Source organism: Lolium perenne, chromosome 7 (genome assembly GCF_019359855.2).
Source record: "Lolium perenne isolate Kyuss_39 chromosome 7, Kyuss_2.0, whole genome shotgun sequence".
Taxonomy (NCBI): domain Eukaryota; kingdom Viridiplantae; phylum Streptophyta; class Magnoliopsida; order Poales; family Poaceae; genus Lolium; species Lolium perenne.
This window is the reverse complement of record NC_067250.2, coordinates 301,887,661-301,903,825: the sequence shown is the minus strand read 5'-3', so window position 1 is coordinate 301,903,825 and position 16,165 is coordinate 301,887,661. Positions and strand designations below refer to the sequence as shown.

Below are 16,165 nucleotides of genomic sequence, written 5' to 3'. Positions count from 1 at the left end.
TATCCTACTCGGGGAGGTCGACTAGGTACGAGTCCGCCTCCGCCTCCCGCAACTCCGCCTCCTTCGCGGCGGCGATGGCCGCCGCCACCTCTTCCTCCTCCGCCCTCTTCCTCTTGGCGTCGTCCTTGAGGAACTGTCGTAGCTCCTTCAACAAGTCGGGGGGCCTCCTCCTCCTCGCCGGCGAGCGGAGCTCCTCCAGCGCTGGTGCTCCCGCTGCTCCAAGCCTCCTTCGCCCAGCGGCGGCGCTCCCAGTCGGCGCGCCACTCGTCGAACTTGGGCCCGCTCATCGGCTTCATCGGCGGATCCTCGTTGTACCAGCGCCCGCCCGCCGAGAAGTCAACGAGCTTCGGCGGGACGAACGCGGCGCCGGCGTACCTGCAGGCCGCACGCTGGCTCCCGGCGGCGGATCTCTTGCATTGGCGCCGCCACGCATCCTCCACGTTGTCCGGCGAACGGGATCGCTTCAATCCGCTCGCCGGCGAGGCGGTACTGCGGCGGCGGGCGTCCATGCCGGATCTGGGGTGGAATGCGGCGCGGGGGAGTGAGGAATTGCTCGCCGGAGCTAAGTACGGAGGCGGCGGCGCACGGCGGAGCTAGGGTTGCGAGTGAGGGGTTAACCCCTCACTCGCACCTGCGCCCAGGATAAGTACGGGGCGACGGGGCCGATTTCCTGGGCCCCGTATTCCGCCGAAACGGGCCGGCCCGAATACGGGGCCTGCTAGACGCCCCAAATCGCGCCTGCCCCGTATCCCGCCGGAATTTTACGGGGTGGGCGGGTTATACGGGGCCTGTTAGACATGCTCTTAGCTTCTTGAAACGATTTACGCATTTTTGTGGAAAATGTTGGAGATTTTCATTTTTAACATTTAGCATTTGATTTAGTAGAGCAACTCTCAAGGACCTGTGCATAATCTGCATATGCAGTTCCAGATTGTGTGAACTGAAAAGGCACGAATAAATTCAATATGGTATGAGATTTTGTGTTAGGATGGGTAAACCATTTTGTGTTAGGTTGCCTAATGGTGAAGTATGTCAATCTAACTAGTGCTCATATTTTGCCCTAACATTTATGAAATTACCTCTGTTCTACATGTTTCGAGCTGTGGCAACTCATCTCTTCTCGGGCTTGTTTCTCATCGTTGTGCATTTGCGCTTATTTTAGCATATACGACTGCTCAAGTGAGATGCTTAGTTTTGAAACTGTTTTACAGTGTGCTTTTGACTTGTGGCACGACAGTTTGCAAACTCTAAAAATAACCAATAGGCTGGTAGAATGTTTTGCAAACATATTTTAACTGTTCAAAAGGAGATCATGTAGTATTATTATTCTCCCTAGAACATTTGCACCTGGATTTACTCGGGTGGAAAGCGAAGATTTACTTATACTTGCAGTTACATTTACAATCTTTTTCGATAAAGAGTTACATTTACAACCTGCCTCTCCGCAATCTCGTATCTGCCAAAGTTTCGCCCCTATTTTAAGTAGATTTATCAGTGCTTACGTACTCCTATGAGTGAGATAGATTCAGCAATATAGTTTAAACACACAAAACAGATTGTCCACCCGCCACATGATTTTTAGCAAAAGTTTTTTGCAATTGCATCGGTAATCTGCTTACAAGGCAATGAGAAGGTGAGGTGTCTACTTGTATCAGGGATCTTACTTCCGGAATTTGAGCCAGGATTTTGTATTGTGTAGACTGTAGTGATGGACGGGTTGTGGCATTCTGTGATGATGCTGATTCTTGAGACTTTTAGTGATTACAAGCATCTGGAGTTAGAGCATGTCTAGCAGGCCCCTTATATTTCTGCCCCGTATCTCGCTGCTTTTTCGCCCCGTATCGAAAAATTGCTAACGGAAGAGCCATTCCGTCTAGCAGACCCCGTATTTCGCCCCATATTTTCAAAAATAAAACCCCGGGAAGTTCATCTTCATTGATCATACTACGGATCATACATACGGATCACCGATTCTACATCCAGAATGCGCTATCCTACTCGGGGAGGTCGACTAGGTACGAGTCCGCCTCCGCCTCCCGCAACTCCGCCTCCTTCGCGGCGGCGATGGCCGCCGCCACCTCTTCCTCCTCCGCCCTCTTCCTCTTGGCGTCGTCCTTGAGGAACTGTCGTAGCTCCTTCAACAAGTCGGGGGGCCTCCTCCTCCTCGCCGGCGAGCGGAGCTCCTCCAGCGCTGGTGCTCCCGCTGCTCCAAGCCTCCTTCGCCCAGCGGCGGCGCTCCCAGTCGGCGCGCCACTCGTCGAACTTGGGCCCGCTCATCGGCTTCATCGGCGGATCCTCGTTGTACCAGCGCCCGCCCGCCGAGAAGTCAACGAGCTTCGGCGGGACGAACGCGGCGCCGGCGTACCTGCAGGCCGCACGCTGGCTCCCGGCGGCGGATCTCTTGCATTGGCGCCGCCACGCATCCTCCACGTTGTCCGGCGAACGGGATCGCTTCAATCCGCTCGCCGGCGAGGCGGTACTGCGGCGGCGGGCGTCCATGCCGGATCTGGGGTGGAATGCGGCGCGGGGGAGTGAGGAATTGCTCGCCGGAGCTAAGTACGGAGGCGGCGGCGCACGGCGGAGCTAGGGTTGCGAGTGAGGGGTTAACCCCTCACTCGCACCTGCGCCCAGGATAAGTACGGGGCGACGGGGCCGATTTCCTGGGCCCCGTATTCCGCCGAAACGGGCCGGCCCGAATACGGGGCCTGCTAGACGCCCCAAATCGCGCCTGCCCCGTATCCCGCCGGAATTTTACGGGGTGGGCGGGTTATACGGGGCCTGTTAGACATGCTCTTAGCTTCTTGAAACGATTTACGCATTTTTGTGGAAAATGTTGGAGATTTTCATTTTTAACATTTAGCATTTGATTTAGTAGAGCAACTCTCAAGGACCTGTGCATAATCTGCATATGCAGTTCCAGATTGTGTGAACTGAAAAGGCACGAATAAATTCAATATGGTATGAGATTTTGTGTTAGGATGGGTAAACCACGATGTCGAATATAATACCAATAGTGTCATTGAAGTTGTGTTGAACTTTTGAAGCTGTTTACTCTTTTGTATATGCATTCCTTTTGCTTTCAGTATTAAATAGTAAGCGAGAAGTATTAAATAATCCTAGTTTATCATCCTAGTAATTGACATTTCAATTCAAAACTCATCCGCACCCATACACAGATGGCATTAGTACAGTTAGTAGTTCAGTCCAATCTAACGCCTTCTCCTCCCTGTTGTTGCAGGAGCTCCCCCATGCTGCGGCTGTGCGGGCTATGGGTCTCCCGTGACTTTGCTCCCCGAAGGTGAGGTGTCCCCTTTATCAGGGATATTATGCCCCCTCGTTTTCTGTGTAAATCAGTCGGTTTCTGGATTTTGTGTGGTGGTGGTGGTGGTTTGTTTGTTCAGCATTCCGTGATGACGCTGATTCGTGGGATTTTCTAGTGATTACTAGTTTCTGATGTGGTTACATGATTGAAATAATTTATATTTTTAGTGAAAAATATTAGAGGTACAGTCATGTTTTTTTACTTGTAGGACTTGATTGAGCCAGATAAACTGCGAGATGCATAGGAACATATTTTTTTTTCGAAAAGGGTTGCCCCGGCCTCTGCATCCAAGAGATGCATACGTCCGCTTTTATTATATTAAAGTATCCAATCTTACAAGCGAAAAGTCTCAAGAATTATTACAAAAAACTGATCAAAAATGGTCTCAACAAAGTGAGCCACCGTAAACTAAGCATAGGAACATATAAGCCCATGTGCATGTGCATTCCTAGATTTAGTGAGCCGTGAAGAATTGGCTAAAAATGAATGTCATCACTGAAGTTGTGTTTGAAGTTATTTACTACTGTGAATGCACAAGTTAATTTTTGGCAATTGGTTGTAAGCAACAAGCCAACAAGTAAAAAGGGCTCATATTGTAGAGTAGTTCCTTGTTGGGTTTTGATAGAACTAGAAAGGAGAATGATTTGCCACACATTGTGGTCTTTCCCTTGTCTCATATATATAGGCGTTTATACAAGATATACAAGGAAGGGATCAATACAAATCCTAACCATAATGGCCTGAATAATAACAAAGATCAAGCACTGAATATGGCAGGGTATAACCGAATATGCTGGGTATATGCAGAGCATATTCGGTTTGCCTAACACCCCCCCCCCGCAGTCGAAACGGGAGATTCTCGGACGCTGAGACTGGAGCGAAAATCCAAGAACAGTGGTGATGGTAGGCCTTTGGTGAAGATGTCCGCGAATTGTGGAGAGGAAGGCACATGAAGAACTCGAATGTGCCCAAGCGCCACACGATCTCGAACGAAGTGAAGGTCGATCTCGATGTGCTTGGTCCGCTGATGCTGAACAGGATTCGTGGACATATATACAGCGCTGACGTTGTCGCAGAAGACAATCGTGGCGCTGGGTAGTGGTCGACGGAGCTCGTGGAGAAGCTGACGGAGCCAACTGGCTTCAGCAACAGCATTGGCGACAGCTCGATACTCTGCCTCGGCGCTGGAGCGAGAAACAGTATGCTGGCGCTTCGACGACCAGGAGACAAGGTTGTCGCCTAAGAACACGCAATAGCCGGAGGTGGAGCGGCGTGTGTCAGGACAACCAGCCCAATCTGCGTCGGTGTAGGCCACGAGACGATCCGTGGTGGATGGTGCGAGCTGAAGACCATGGTGCAGAGTGCCCTTGACGAGAGTCAAGTGCTGGTCTCGAGGATCATGCATGTGCAGGCATATCTGCTGAACGGCGTAGGCGATGTCAGGCCTGGTGAAAGTCAGGTACTGGAGAGCACCGGCGAGACTCCGATAGGACGAAGGATCAGCTACCGGAGAACCAGCAGCAGAAGCAAGCTTCGGGGACGTATCCACCGGCGTCGAGGCAGGGTGGCAGGCGCTCATACCAGCACGCTCGAGAATCTCGAGAGCGTACTGCGTCTGGGAGAGGAACATCCCCTGGGAATCACGTCGAACGGCAAGGCCGAGGAAGTGATGGAGATCACCCAGGTCGGTCATGGCGAACTCCGAGCTGAGAGCGGTGATGACGCGCTCAAGCAGGGTCGAGGAGGATGCCGTGAGAATGATGTCGTCGACGTAGAGGAGCAGGTAGGCTGTGCCGAAGGCGCCGTGCATGATGAAGAGGGACGTGTCTGACTTCGAGCAGGTGAAGCCGAAGGTGGTGATGAATGTCGCAAAGCGATGATACCACGCCCGAGGAGCTTGCTTCAGCCCGTAGAGTGCGCGGTTGAGACGACACACATGGTCAGGACGCGCAGAGTCGACGAATCCAGTGGGCTGATGACAAAACACCACCTCATCAAGGTGACCGTGGAGGAAGGCGTTCTTGACATCTAGCTGACGGATCTTCCAGTTGGAGGAGAGGGCAACAGAGAGAATAACCCGGATGGTGGCTGGTTTAACCACCGGGTTAAACGTCTCGTCGAAGTCGATGCCGTGCTCCTGGGAGAAACCGCGCAACACCCAGCGTGCTTTGTAGCGGTCGAGGCTGCCGTCGGGCTTGAGCTTGTGGCGGAAAACCCACTTGCCGGTGACGATGTTGGCGTTGGCGGGGGGGCGCACAAGTTCCCATGTGTCGTTGGCGATGAGGGCACCATACTCGTCAGACATGGCCGCGAGCCAGTTCGGATCTTTGAGAGCACCACGAACGGATTTGGGGATGGGTGATGGGGCGGCGACGGTCGTGGTGTTGAGGTTGAGACGTTCGCGCGGACCGATGACCTTGCCAGCCTGACGACGGGTGACCATCTGTCGGACAGGGGCAGGCGCGGCGGGCGATGTCGGTCGTGTCGAGGAGCTGGACGAGGACGAGCTCGAGGAGGTCGTCGCGGCAGAAGCTGGGCCACGACCTGAGGAGGCCGTGGGCGAGCCAGGCGGGGGCGTGCTGGGCTCCGAGCAGACCGGCGTGGGCTGAAGCGAGGTAGCCGGTGTGCAGGTCGACGTTGGCCGGGCCGAGGAGGCCGGCAAGGGTGTCGCGGGAGAAGCCGGTGGAGACGCCGTGCGCAGGCCGCGCGGCCCAGCATGCATGGGTGGCACGGGAACCGAGGGCAGCTCGTCGAGGGGATCGACGTCGAGTGTCGATGGAGACGTGTCCTGCTGCATATTAGTGACAGAAAAATTCAGTGCAAAGGGGAACCGAGTTTCGTCGAAAACCACATGCCGAGAGATAATGATACGACGAGTGTCAAGGTCCATGCAACGGTAGTCACGATGGTTAGAAGGATAACCGAGAAGCACACATGCGGTCGAGCGATGCGACAGTTTATGGGGCATGGTGGCGGACAGGTTGGGATAGCACAAACAGCCGAAAGTACGAAGCAAAGTGTAGTCAGGCTGTTGTGAAAAGAGAGCAAAATATGGACATGGTGCGGCAAGAGCTTTGGTGGGTAGTCGATTGAGAAGATATGTGGACGTATGAAGCGCTTCAACCCAGAAGGTAGAAGGCATGCTAGCCTGAAATAAGAGTGTGCGTACTATATCGTTGACAGTGCGAATGATGCGTTCGGCTTTACCGTTTTGTGGAGACGTGTAGGGGCACGAAAAACGCAGAAGGAAAACATGTCGCACGGACAGGTCCTGGAGAGCGCGGTTGTCAAACTCGCGCCCGTTATCGCACTGTAGAGCCTGAAGTGATAGAGAAAATTGGGTGGCGACATAAGTACGGAAGTTAGATAAAATGGGGAAAACTTCAGATTTCAAGCGGAGCGGATACGTCCATAAATAATGGGTGAAATCATCTAAAATGACGAGGAAATATTTGTAACCAGAAATGCTCTCAACGGGGGAGGTCCATAAATCACAATGTATTAATTCAAAGGGGCGCTTAGTTCGTGTGGTAGAAACAGAAAAAGGTAAACGAACATGACGTCCGAGTTGACATGCATGACATAAACTAGGATCCTTGAACACTTTATTTATGGGTAGCGAGGAGGTGGAGACGAGGCGTCGGAACGCGTCGAGGCCGGGGTGACCAAGACGCCGGTGCCACAGGGTGGAGTCGGCGGCGACAGCGGTGAGGGCGTGTGGCGGCGAGGTGATCGGGTAGAGGTCTCCCGAGCTACTGCACCTGAGAATCACGGCGCCTGTCCTGAGGTCCTTCACAGAAAAGCCCCACGGGTCAAACTCAACAGAACATAGATTATCACGAGTGAACTGACGAACGGAAATTAAATTTTTGACTATGCGGGGTGTGACAAGAACGTCGCGAAGAGTAAGACGATGAGTTGAAGAAGAAATAGATGCATGGCCAGAGTGAGAGACGGGAATAGAGGAGCCATCTCCGACCATTATATGTTTGTGTGGAGGAGTAGATGAAAGGGAAGTTAGATTACCGGCGTCCGAAGACATGTGAGCAGAGGCGCCCGTGTCCATGACCCACTCCGAGGGAGCCTGGAGGCTCATGGTGTTGAAGTAGCTCGCGAGGGCAGACGGATCCCAAGTCGGTTGCGTGGGGGCGCCGTAGTTGGGGTAGCCGGTGTAGGTGTACGTCGCGGGCGATGGTGTGTACGTCGCGGGCGATGGTGTGTACATTGCAGGTGATGCGGCAGGCACGGCCATGAAGCCATGGGCAGGAGGGCGCGGCTGCTGCCCGAGGAGACCGGGCATCGGGTACATCTGAATAGCACCCCTCCAAGGGTACTGCGCGTTGGGGAAGACGGGGGCGGCGGGTTGCTTCTTCTTCCCGCGGTAGCGGCCCGAGCCGTTGCCACGGGGGGCGCTATAGGGCGCAGGGGCGCCGAAGCCGGGGTGCCCGGCGTGGGGCTGCGGCGGTGGTGGTGCAGGGCCGCGAGAGCCACCGGCAGGAGGAGCGGTGTAGAAGACCGCCGGCGAGGACGAGCGCGGTGTCGATCTTGGCTTCAGTTCCTGGAGAAGAAGCATGTTGCGAAATTGAAGGAAGGAGGGGAACGGCGTGGGAAGGGGGGCGAGGTTGCCGACGTCCTTGTAGTGGTCGTCGAGGCCCTTGATGGTGTTCCAGACGAGGGCGTTGTCGGTGACGGGGGCGTTGATGTCGGCGAGGGCAGCGGCGACCGTCTTCTGCTCGAGGCAGTACTCGGTGACGCTCTTGTCCCCTTGCGTGATGTTGGAGAACTTCTGCCCGAGGTAGCCAGCACGGGCCTGCTGGTTGTCGCGGAAGAGGTCGGTGATGGCGGTGAGGACGGCGAAGGAGGTGGTGCCCGCGGCCATGACCATGTCGGTGATGTCGGGGGCGATGGAGCCGTACAGCCACCGAAGGACCATGGAGTCCAGCCGCAGCCATTCCGCGTCCACCGGGGGGATGGGCGTGTCGAGGTGATCCGCGAGGGCATACTGCGTGACGGCGATGGCGAGGAAGTTCTGCCACTTGGTGAAGTTGGAGGCCTTGAGGTCGAGGGTGACGGGGATCAGGCTTTTGATGTTCTGGACGGCGGTGGCTTGAGCCCAGAGGGGGGCGTGTGGGTGGTGGGAGTCATCGGCGGCCATGGGAGCGGCGGCCGGAGTGGGTGGTGCGGAAGCAGACGGCGCAGCCCTAAGGCGGTGGCGGTAGTGGAGAGGGGCGGAGGAGAATCGTTTGGCTGATACCATGATAGAACTAGAAAGGAGAATGATTTGCCACACATTGTGGTCTTTCCCTTGTCTCATATATATAGGCGTTTATACAAGATATACAAGGAAGGGATCAATACAAATCCTAACCATAATGGCCTGAATAATAACAAAGATCAAGCACTGAATATGGCAGGGTATAACCGAATATGCTGGGTATATGCAGAGCATATTCGGTTTGCCTAACAGGTTTCACAAGGCCATTACTGAATCCTTACTGAAAAAAGGTCATTACTGAATCCTTACTGAAAAAAGGTCATTACTGAATCCTTGCTGAAAGAAGGTCATTACTGAATCCCAGTTAGTTAGGATGTACTAGTAATTGACATTTCACTTTGGAATTCACCACTGGCCATAAACAGACGGGAAGTAGTCCAATTTCAGTTCAGAATTCGTCACTGGCCATACACAGGCGGGAAGTAGTCCAATTTCAACCATGAACTATGTAAGCTTTCACTGGTAACAATCCTTTCAGATTCCATTGTGTCCTGTGAAATTTGATTCCCCATGCAAACAATCTACAATAACTTGAAAATTGTCTGAACTCACTTTAAGTTGCCTCTAGTCAAGTCAAGGCCATCTTGAAACTTCACTGCTATTTTTCTTGAGTCCATCTCTTACTGCACACTTATGGGCCTTTACTATTAGTTCTTGATGCGTTCCTATTATACTAGGTTTGTGCGTCATGCTGCTTCATCAACAAATGAAGAGGCTGCTGCCAGAGCAGCGGCAGCGACTGCTGATACTGGTGGACCAACCATGTAGATCTCTGATCAGCTTGCTCATTTTGCTATGTTATACGGAGTACGTAGTACTACCCTTTGTGTGGCTCTGAATATTCGTCTTTGTCCATTTCTGTTAGTTTTGACAAAATCATTGCAAAGGAAATCCCTTCAAACATTGTATATGAGGATGAGAAAGTGTTGGCATTTAGAGATGTTCTCGTAATCCCAAAACTGAGAGATGGGCTAACGGGACTTGACAATATGAAATCTGTTCACAAAATGAGCTCAACCTGCAAAATTTTATGCCATGGCGGTATCCTACTAGTATGTATTGAGCTTTATGTTAGTACATATTAATGCCCTTTTAACTGCCTCTTTGACCAAGCTTATACTAGATAGCCTTCCATATCCAGTGTCATCTTATTTATACAAGGACCTGCCTGTAGGCTGAACCAAGACATGCTGACATTCTGGGGCAGCTTCTATACGCGGCAAAAGTAGTGGCTGCGAGCATCTCCAGCCGTCTCCCCGACGAGGCTCCTAGGACGTCTTTTTTTCATCCCGATGGACGAAAACGGCCCAGTCGCGCCCCCGGCTCCTCGGCCCCCGGGGTGCGCTCGGGGACCCCGTACGAGAGAAAAGCGGGGACGGGCCCGCTCTGTCGGCGAGATAACAGACGAACCCCACCACTTTGTCGACGCAAATTCCTCCCCCTCCCGTTGTTGTGTCGCCGCCGGCACCACCCCTCGTCAATCCGCTGGCCGGTTGCCTCAACTTCGCCGTTCCTCCACCCAGCAGCCTATATTCCGCCGCCCGTCGTGCCCTCTGCCTATTTTCCGCCGCCGGGCCAGCTCCCTCGCGTCGCTCCTCGTCGACACACCCGGCAGGTGTTCGTCCAATTGCCTGGCCGGACATGGACTCCGACGAGGAGGAGGAGCAGATGTTCGCCGAGCTTCTTGAGGATGAAACGGCAGCCGCCGCCCAAGAAGCGGAGCACCTGCTGTTCCTAGCTTGCCTGTCCGGCTTGTACGCCGAGTCGGTTATTGGTCGCCGTGGTGGGTTAGCACCAGGTCACCGGAAGTGCAAGCCGAGACAGCGAATGGAGGGCTACTGCATGCTGTACGCCGACTACTTCGCCGACGATCCATTGCACGGTGAGGCTGTTTTTAGGCGTCGTTTCAGGATGAGCCGGAAGCTGTTCCTAAAAATTGTATATGTCCTTCGAGACTACGACTCCTATTTCAGATGCAAGTTGGATTGCACCGGCATGGCAGGGTTTTCCGCCCTCCAAAAGTGCACGGTGGCTATGCGGATGCTGCCATATGGAGCTCCTGGTGATTCTACCGATGACTATCTTCGGATAGCGGAGTCCACCGCCCTTGATTGTTTCTACTGGTTCTGCAGGGCTGTGATAGCAGTGTTCGGGGACCGCTACTTGAGATCACCGACTGTCAAAGACACTGCTAAGATCCTTGCTGTCAATGAAGCTCGAGGATTTCCAGGGATGCTTGGAAGCATTGACTGCATGCATTGGAAATGGAAGAACTGTCCGTTTGCCAGAGAATGTACAAGGGTCACAAAAGGCTGCACTGTGGTCTGTGATACTTGAGGCAGTGGCTACCCATGATCTCTGGATTTGGCACTCCTTCTTTTGTATGCCGGGATCCAACAATGACATCAACGTCTTGCAGTGCTCGCCGATCTTCTCCAAACTTGTTGAGGGTCATGCTCCCCCGGTTAACTTTGTGATCAATGGCCGGCAGTACAACAATGAATACTATCTTGCAGACGGTATCTATCCAAAGTGGGCAACATTTGTGAAGACTATCTCAAGCCCCGCCCTCCCGAAGGAGCAACAGTTTGCCAAGGAACAAGAAGCTTGCCGAAAGGACGTCGAGCGTGCATTTCGTGTCCTCCAGCAGAAATTTCCTGTAGTCCGGTTCCCCGCTTTGACTTGGTCCAAAGATTAGATGTGGAAGGTGATGAACTGTTGTGTGTGCTCACACAACATGATTATCGAGGATGAGCGGAAGCATCCGGTCCCTCCAAGCGAACAAGCTGCACCATATGACAGAGAGGGTCCTCTTGCACAGCCTAACCACCAGGTGCCGGCATCGTGAGTTGCGTTCATCGCTATGCGTCAGGAGATTCGAGACTTAATAATGCATCAACAGCTGCTGGATGATCTGGTGGAGCACATATGGACGCTTCGAGGCAACACCAAATAGTTTTTCCATTTGATTTGTTTGAAAACTTGTCTTGTTTTTTTTGAACTGTAACGTTTATTTGTAAAAATAAGCCTAATGTTGGTAAAACTGGTCAAATTCGCTGAATAATGCATGAAATTTGGCATCCAGGGACGTTTTTCTCTAAAAAAACGCCGAACCCCGGATGTCTACCGGGAAGACGGCTGGAACTTCGGAGCTCCCCGGCTCAAACTTTCGTCCAATCCGACGCTAAATAGCGCCGGGTTTCGGCCCGGGGAGCCCCAACGGCTGGAGATGCTTTGAGAAGGAAGGCGTGGCAGATGGATACCGAGTGGTCATATACAATGGAGGAGAAGGATGTAAGCAAGCCCACACTGCAGATGTTTCACCCAACAATTATTTCTGCTCCTTCCATCACACTATTTTTAAGCATCTATCCTAACACCGCATCATTTGGAATGGCCTCCTGGTTAATCAGTCTACCATCTGCACGTGCATGTACTTGGCGGAAGGCAGATGAAATGGCCTCCTGGTTAACTTTAGGAACATTTGAACAATGTACTTTTTTTCTGCTCCTGTGTGACCGATCATAGACTACTCGTGTATTGAGTTACTTCAATGTAGTTTGAGTGTTTGGCCAAAGTGGATGTACTATCTGGCATCTGCACTTGTGGTGCCCCTACTCTGCCCAATTTCTAATAATTGCTATAGCACTGCCTTGTCTTAGCCGGTGCCCACCCGTCCGCTCCGTCCGATTAACATCCTACGGCTCGATCCATTTTCCGACACGTATCAGGTAACCGAAGCGAACCCCTCTCCTCGCCCCGTGATTCTCTCCGCTCGCGCTCTCTCTTCCGCTCTCTCCTCCGCCGTTCTCCCCCGTGTCGCCCACACCAAATCGAGGCTCCCCGTCGGCGAGTTGGTCTCCGGGAAGCCGTCTGCGAGGTCTCATGTAGCATGGGGCACTAGGGGAGTGCAGAATCGGTGGTGGGAACCAGTGGATCGGCTCGTCCTCGCCCGATTTCGGTGCATTCGAGGTGGTGTTAGGTTGGATTTGGTGTCTTCTGCCAGATCTCTGGATTCTGCGTCTGCTTCTCGTCGGTGTTCTTCGTCAAGTGCTGGTGAGTGCTTCGATTCGGCGCATTTGAGCCTCTCATGTTTCTGATTTGGACGATTTCGCATTTTCCTGTGATGCGCGCTCGGTTTTTTTGCGGTGGAGGTACATCCCCCATCCCCGGCTAGGGTAGAAATTCATGTCGCCCGTGAGTCCGTTCTAGTTCCCCCACCCACGAACTTTTGATTATAATGTTAGTTTCCCACCCTATGAATTGTTGATTAAAGTTGTTTTTCTGCAATGCTTCATACATGCTATCCGTGTGTGTCCGTACTTGTTTCGTTTTTGTTGTTGTTGATTATGTGAACGAATAATCTCCAGAGTATATTGCTCAGCTTTCAATTCAGTTTTTGTTCAGGTTGTATTCAAATAATTTTGAGATTCATATGGCAGACTAGTGACTGGACATCAACAGATTCATATGGCAGACTAGCTACTAGATTCACATGTTGTAGATCTGGTTTGTAGGTTTTGATAGGTTTTTTTGATTTTGCACTCATGTGTTTCATTGTAGCATGTATGAAACCTTGTAGCTAAGTACTTCTCTGTATTTGTTAATTTTTGTTGTTGCATGGCATAGGATGTATATTTTTCATGCATGTAATGTATATTTTTAAATGTCTGTTTTTCTAGTGTATATTCATCTGCAAAATATATATTCCCAATTGTAGGATGTATATCCTTATACTTATGATGTATATCTGCGTGTGGTATTGAAGCCTTGTACTACCTTGTTTGGTTTTAGGAAAAAAATTAGAGAACAGAGGGAGTAGTACTTGTATTTCTGAATCTAGTACAGTAACATTTTCGTACATGCTCGAATGTTGCTGGATATGATCAAATGTTGATTGAAAGCAGGGTGATAGCGCAAGTGGAGCACAAACAGGGGAGGGGGTAGCACGCCCATTTGCTGCTTCTTTGATCACCCACACTAAAGTTGGTTGTCATTAGCTGTAGTAAAGGGTTTAGCTCTTGGTCACCCAGAAGTCGCACAACCAAACCATACAGAAAACTGAACCCGCCGCCGCCACGGCGCCACCGCCTCCATCCCATCGCCATTCAACTAGGGTTTGTCTTGCAGATGTACATCATATTTTCTGTAGATGTATATTTTTTGGGGTAGCATGTACAACTTGTATGCTTAGGATGTACATTTTCATATTATTACATCATGTAGGATGTATATCCTTATACATATGATGTAGATTTTCATGTACATGAATAAAAATTTTGTTCATCTGCAGAATGTATATTCACTTTCTATAGGATGTACATCCTATAAATAGCTGACCACAAAGTATTGAACAATGTTTATGCTTAGGATGTATATTTTCCCAACTTTCTGATTTTACTCAAGCTTTTGTAGTAAACTATTTTTGGCTAAGTGCTGTATATTACAACTGCATAGGATGTAATAATATGTAGATAACTTCTATTTTGATCTATGCAGGGTTTGTTCATCTAAGTTGTAATGAAACCAGTCAATCCAATTGTAAGTTATGTTCCCTCAGTTTATTTTTTCATTCAAATGTTGACTAGGATGATTTAGGGGGGTCTAATACTTACGGTGCTTTTGTTTTGTTTTCTTTTTCTTTTCTCTTTGCAGATACGTTCTAAGACTCCAAAGAGCCGGCAGAAAAGTACCACTAAATTCAAAAGGATGAAGCAGAGGTTACAGTATAAAAATGTGCATGCGGGTAACGGGCATGAAGAACAATCACCATTGCAGAGTGTCCCTCCTTTGCATGATGTGCACCCAATTGCAGTTGAGCCAGCTGAAACAGTGGATTGTCCATCAGTTGAAGAAGAAATCCCTGGGGTAGAGACTACTATTGCTTCCAAGAAACTGGTACATGATAACAAACTTGCTTCTACTTACCGTTTCCTTTTTTTATTTATTTTGCATGCATTTTGGTGGGTGTGCTCTGATGTGAAGTTTATATTTGATGCAGGTCAACTTATTCAACCGTTCTTCTCCAATGAAGGTTGTGAGGGTTTGCAAGGGAATGACGAGCAAGCAGCGTACCTTGATCAGTGAAGCAGAATTTTCCGCCATCCTAAGCATGAAATGCTCCAAGCTAATACCTGAGTTATGCATTTACCTGATGGAGCACTTCGATCCAGTCGCATGTGTTCTTGATTTTGGTGATAGGGGGAAGATACCTGTTGATGTCCAGTCTGTTGTCAATGTAATGGCAGTACCCATGGGTAATTTCCCTGTCCCATACAAGCAAAATATTGAAGCAACAAGTTCTGTTCTCGAGATGATGGGGATCAACAATGGCAAGCAACCAACTGTCGCAGCTGTGGAGTTTCAATTAGGGGAAACATATCCTGCTGATGCTGCTTACTTGAGGAAATTTATCATTTACCTAATCTCTTCTTTGTTTGCTCCTACTACTGGAATATATGTCAGTCCAAAGTGTTACCCGGCGGTTATTAACACAGAAGCAATCCCAAGGTTGAACTGGGCAAGATTTATTATTGACATCCTCATTCAGACCACGAATGCCAAAGGAAGCAAGAACTGGTTTAAGGCTTGCATGCCATACCTCATGGTTAGTTTTGACTGTTTTTTCTTTTTGCACACATTTCTCAATGGCTGTAGATAACACATACTGATTTGCACTTTCTAATTTGGTTTCTAGGTCCTATATGTTGATTCATTACAAACAGATGACGTAAAGGTACCAGTGGGTGGACCTCGCATATGTGTCTGGACAAACAAGCTCATAAAGCGTGTCGTAGAGCTGGACACTAACACGGATGGATCGTTTGGAAAATTATCGGTACTACCCCCGCTTTTTTCCTTATTCTGGTGAAATTTTCTTATAGCATAAGATTCTGGAGAAAAGTATCTCTCTGTTTTTCCATATTTGTTTTGCCTGCATAGGATGTATATTTTTATAGGACTTTTCTGATTTTGTACATGTAGCTAACAAAATGTTTCTTAAATCTGTTTTGATATATTTCATAAGAAGCTAACAAATGCTTTATACATTTTGATGTTTTTATTTGTGTACCTTTTAACCCTATAGCTAATTTGTGTCTCTGGTTTCGATTTATACATAAGAAAGAGAATTTGATCCACATAAAACTATAGCTATTTTTTTCACCTTTTTGCATTTGGGAGAAATATACACTGAAGCTTCAAAATAAGTTCCAATTGTTACCCTTTTTGCAAATTTACATATAAACTGTGCTGTTCCATTGGTTTTTTACCGTCCATACGTCCCATCATATGATAATTTATAATTTTTATTGATAGCATATATTGTTTATATCACTTGCATGATCTCATTTGTTGACCATTTTTTCTTTTAAATGTCCCCAGCTCAAGGCTTGCTTCAGGAACAAGCCATTTTTGTTCTCTGCTGAACCCTCTGTTGTAGACATGTTCATCAAACGACATGCACCAGTATCTCCAAATGATGAAGTAAGGCTTAACATTTTTTTGTTACTTCTAGCGGCATGTTCTACTTGTTATTACAAATACACTAGATTTTTCACTATCTTTTT

At 49.7% G+C, this 16,165-nt stretch overlaps 2 protein-coding genes across 2 annotated transcripts; one reads left to right on the top strand and one right to left on the bottom strand.

Moving 5' to 3' along the window:
• Positions 1 to 3,176: 3,176 nt before the first annotated feature.
• On the top strand, positions 3,177 to 12,221 carry LOC127315108 (14 kDa zinc-binding protein-like). Its single transcript, XM_051345635.2, has 7 exons — positions 3,177 to 3,190; positions 3,239 to 3,298; positions 9,275 to 9,361; positions 9,463 to 9,595; positions 9,772 to 9,830; positions 11,833 to 11,894; positions 12,005 to 12,221. The coding sequence occupies exons 1-7, from the start codon at positions 3,177 to 3,179 to the stop codon at positions 12,067 to 12,069; spliced, it is 480 nt and encodes a 159-aa protein (XP_051201595.1). The 3' UTR covers positions 12,070 to 12,221.
• Positions 6,963 to 8,679, bottom strand: LOC139834167 (uncharacterized). Its single transcript, XM_071824581.1, has 2 exons — positions 7,349 to 8,679; positions 6,963 to 7,104 (listed from the first exon to the last, which is right to left on the bottom strand). Exons 1-2 carry the CDS (start codon positions 8,634 to 8,636, stop codon positions 7,091 to 7,093), a joined length of 1,302 nt encoding a protein of 433 aa, XP_071680682.1. The 5' UTR covers positions 8,637 to 8,679; the 3' UTR covers positions 6,963 to 7,090.
• Positions 12,222 to 16,165: the final 3,944 nt, after the last annotated feature.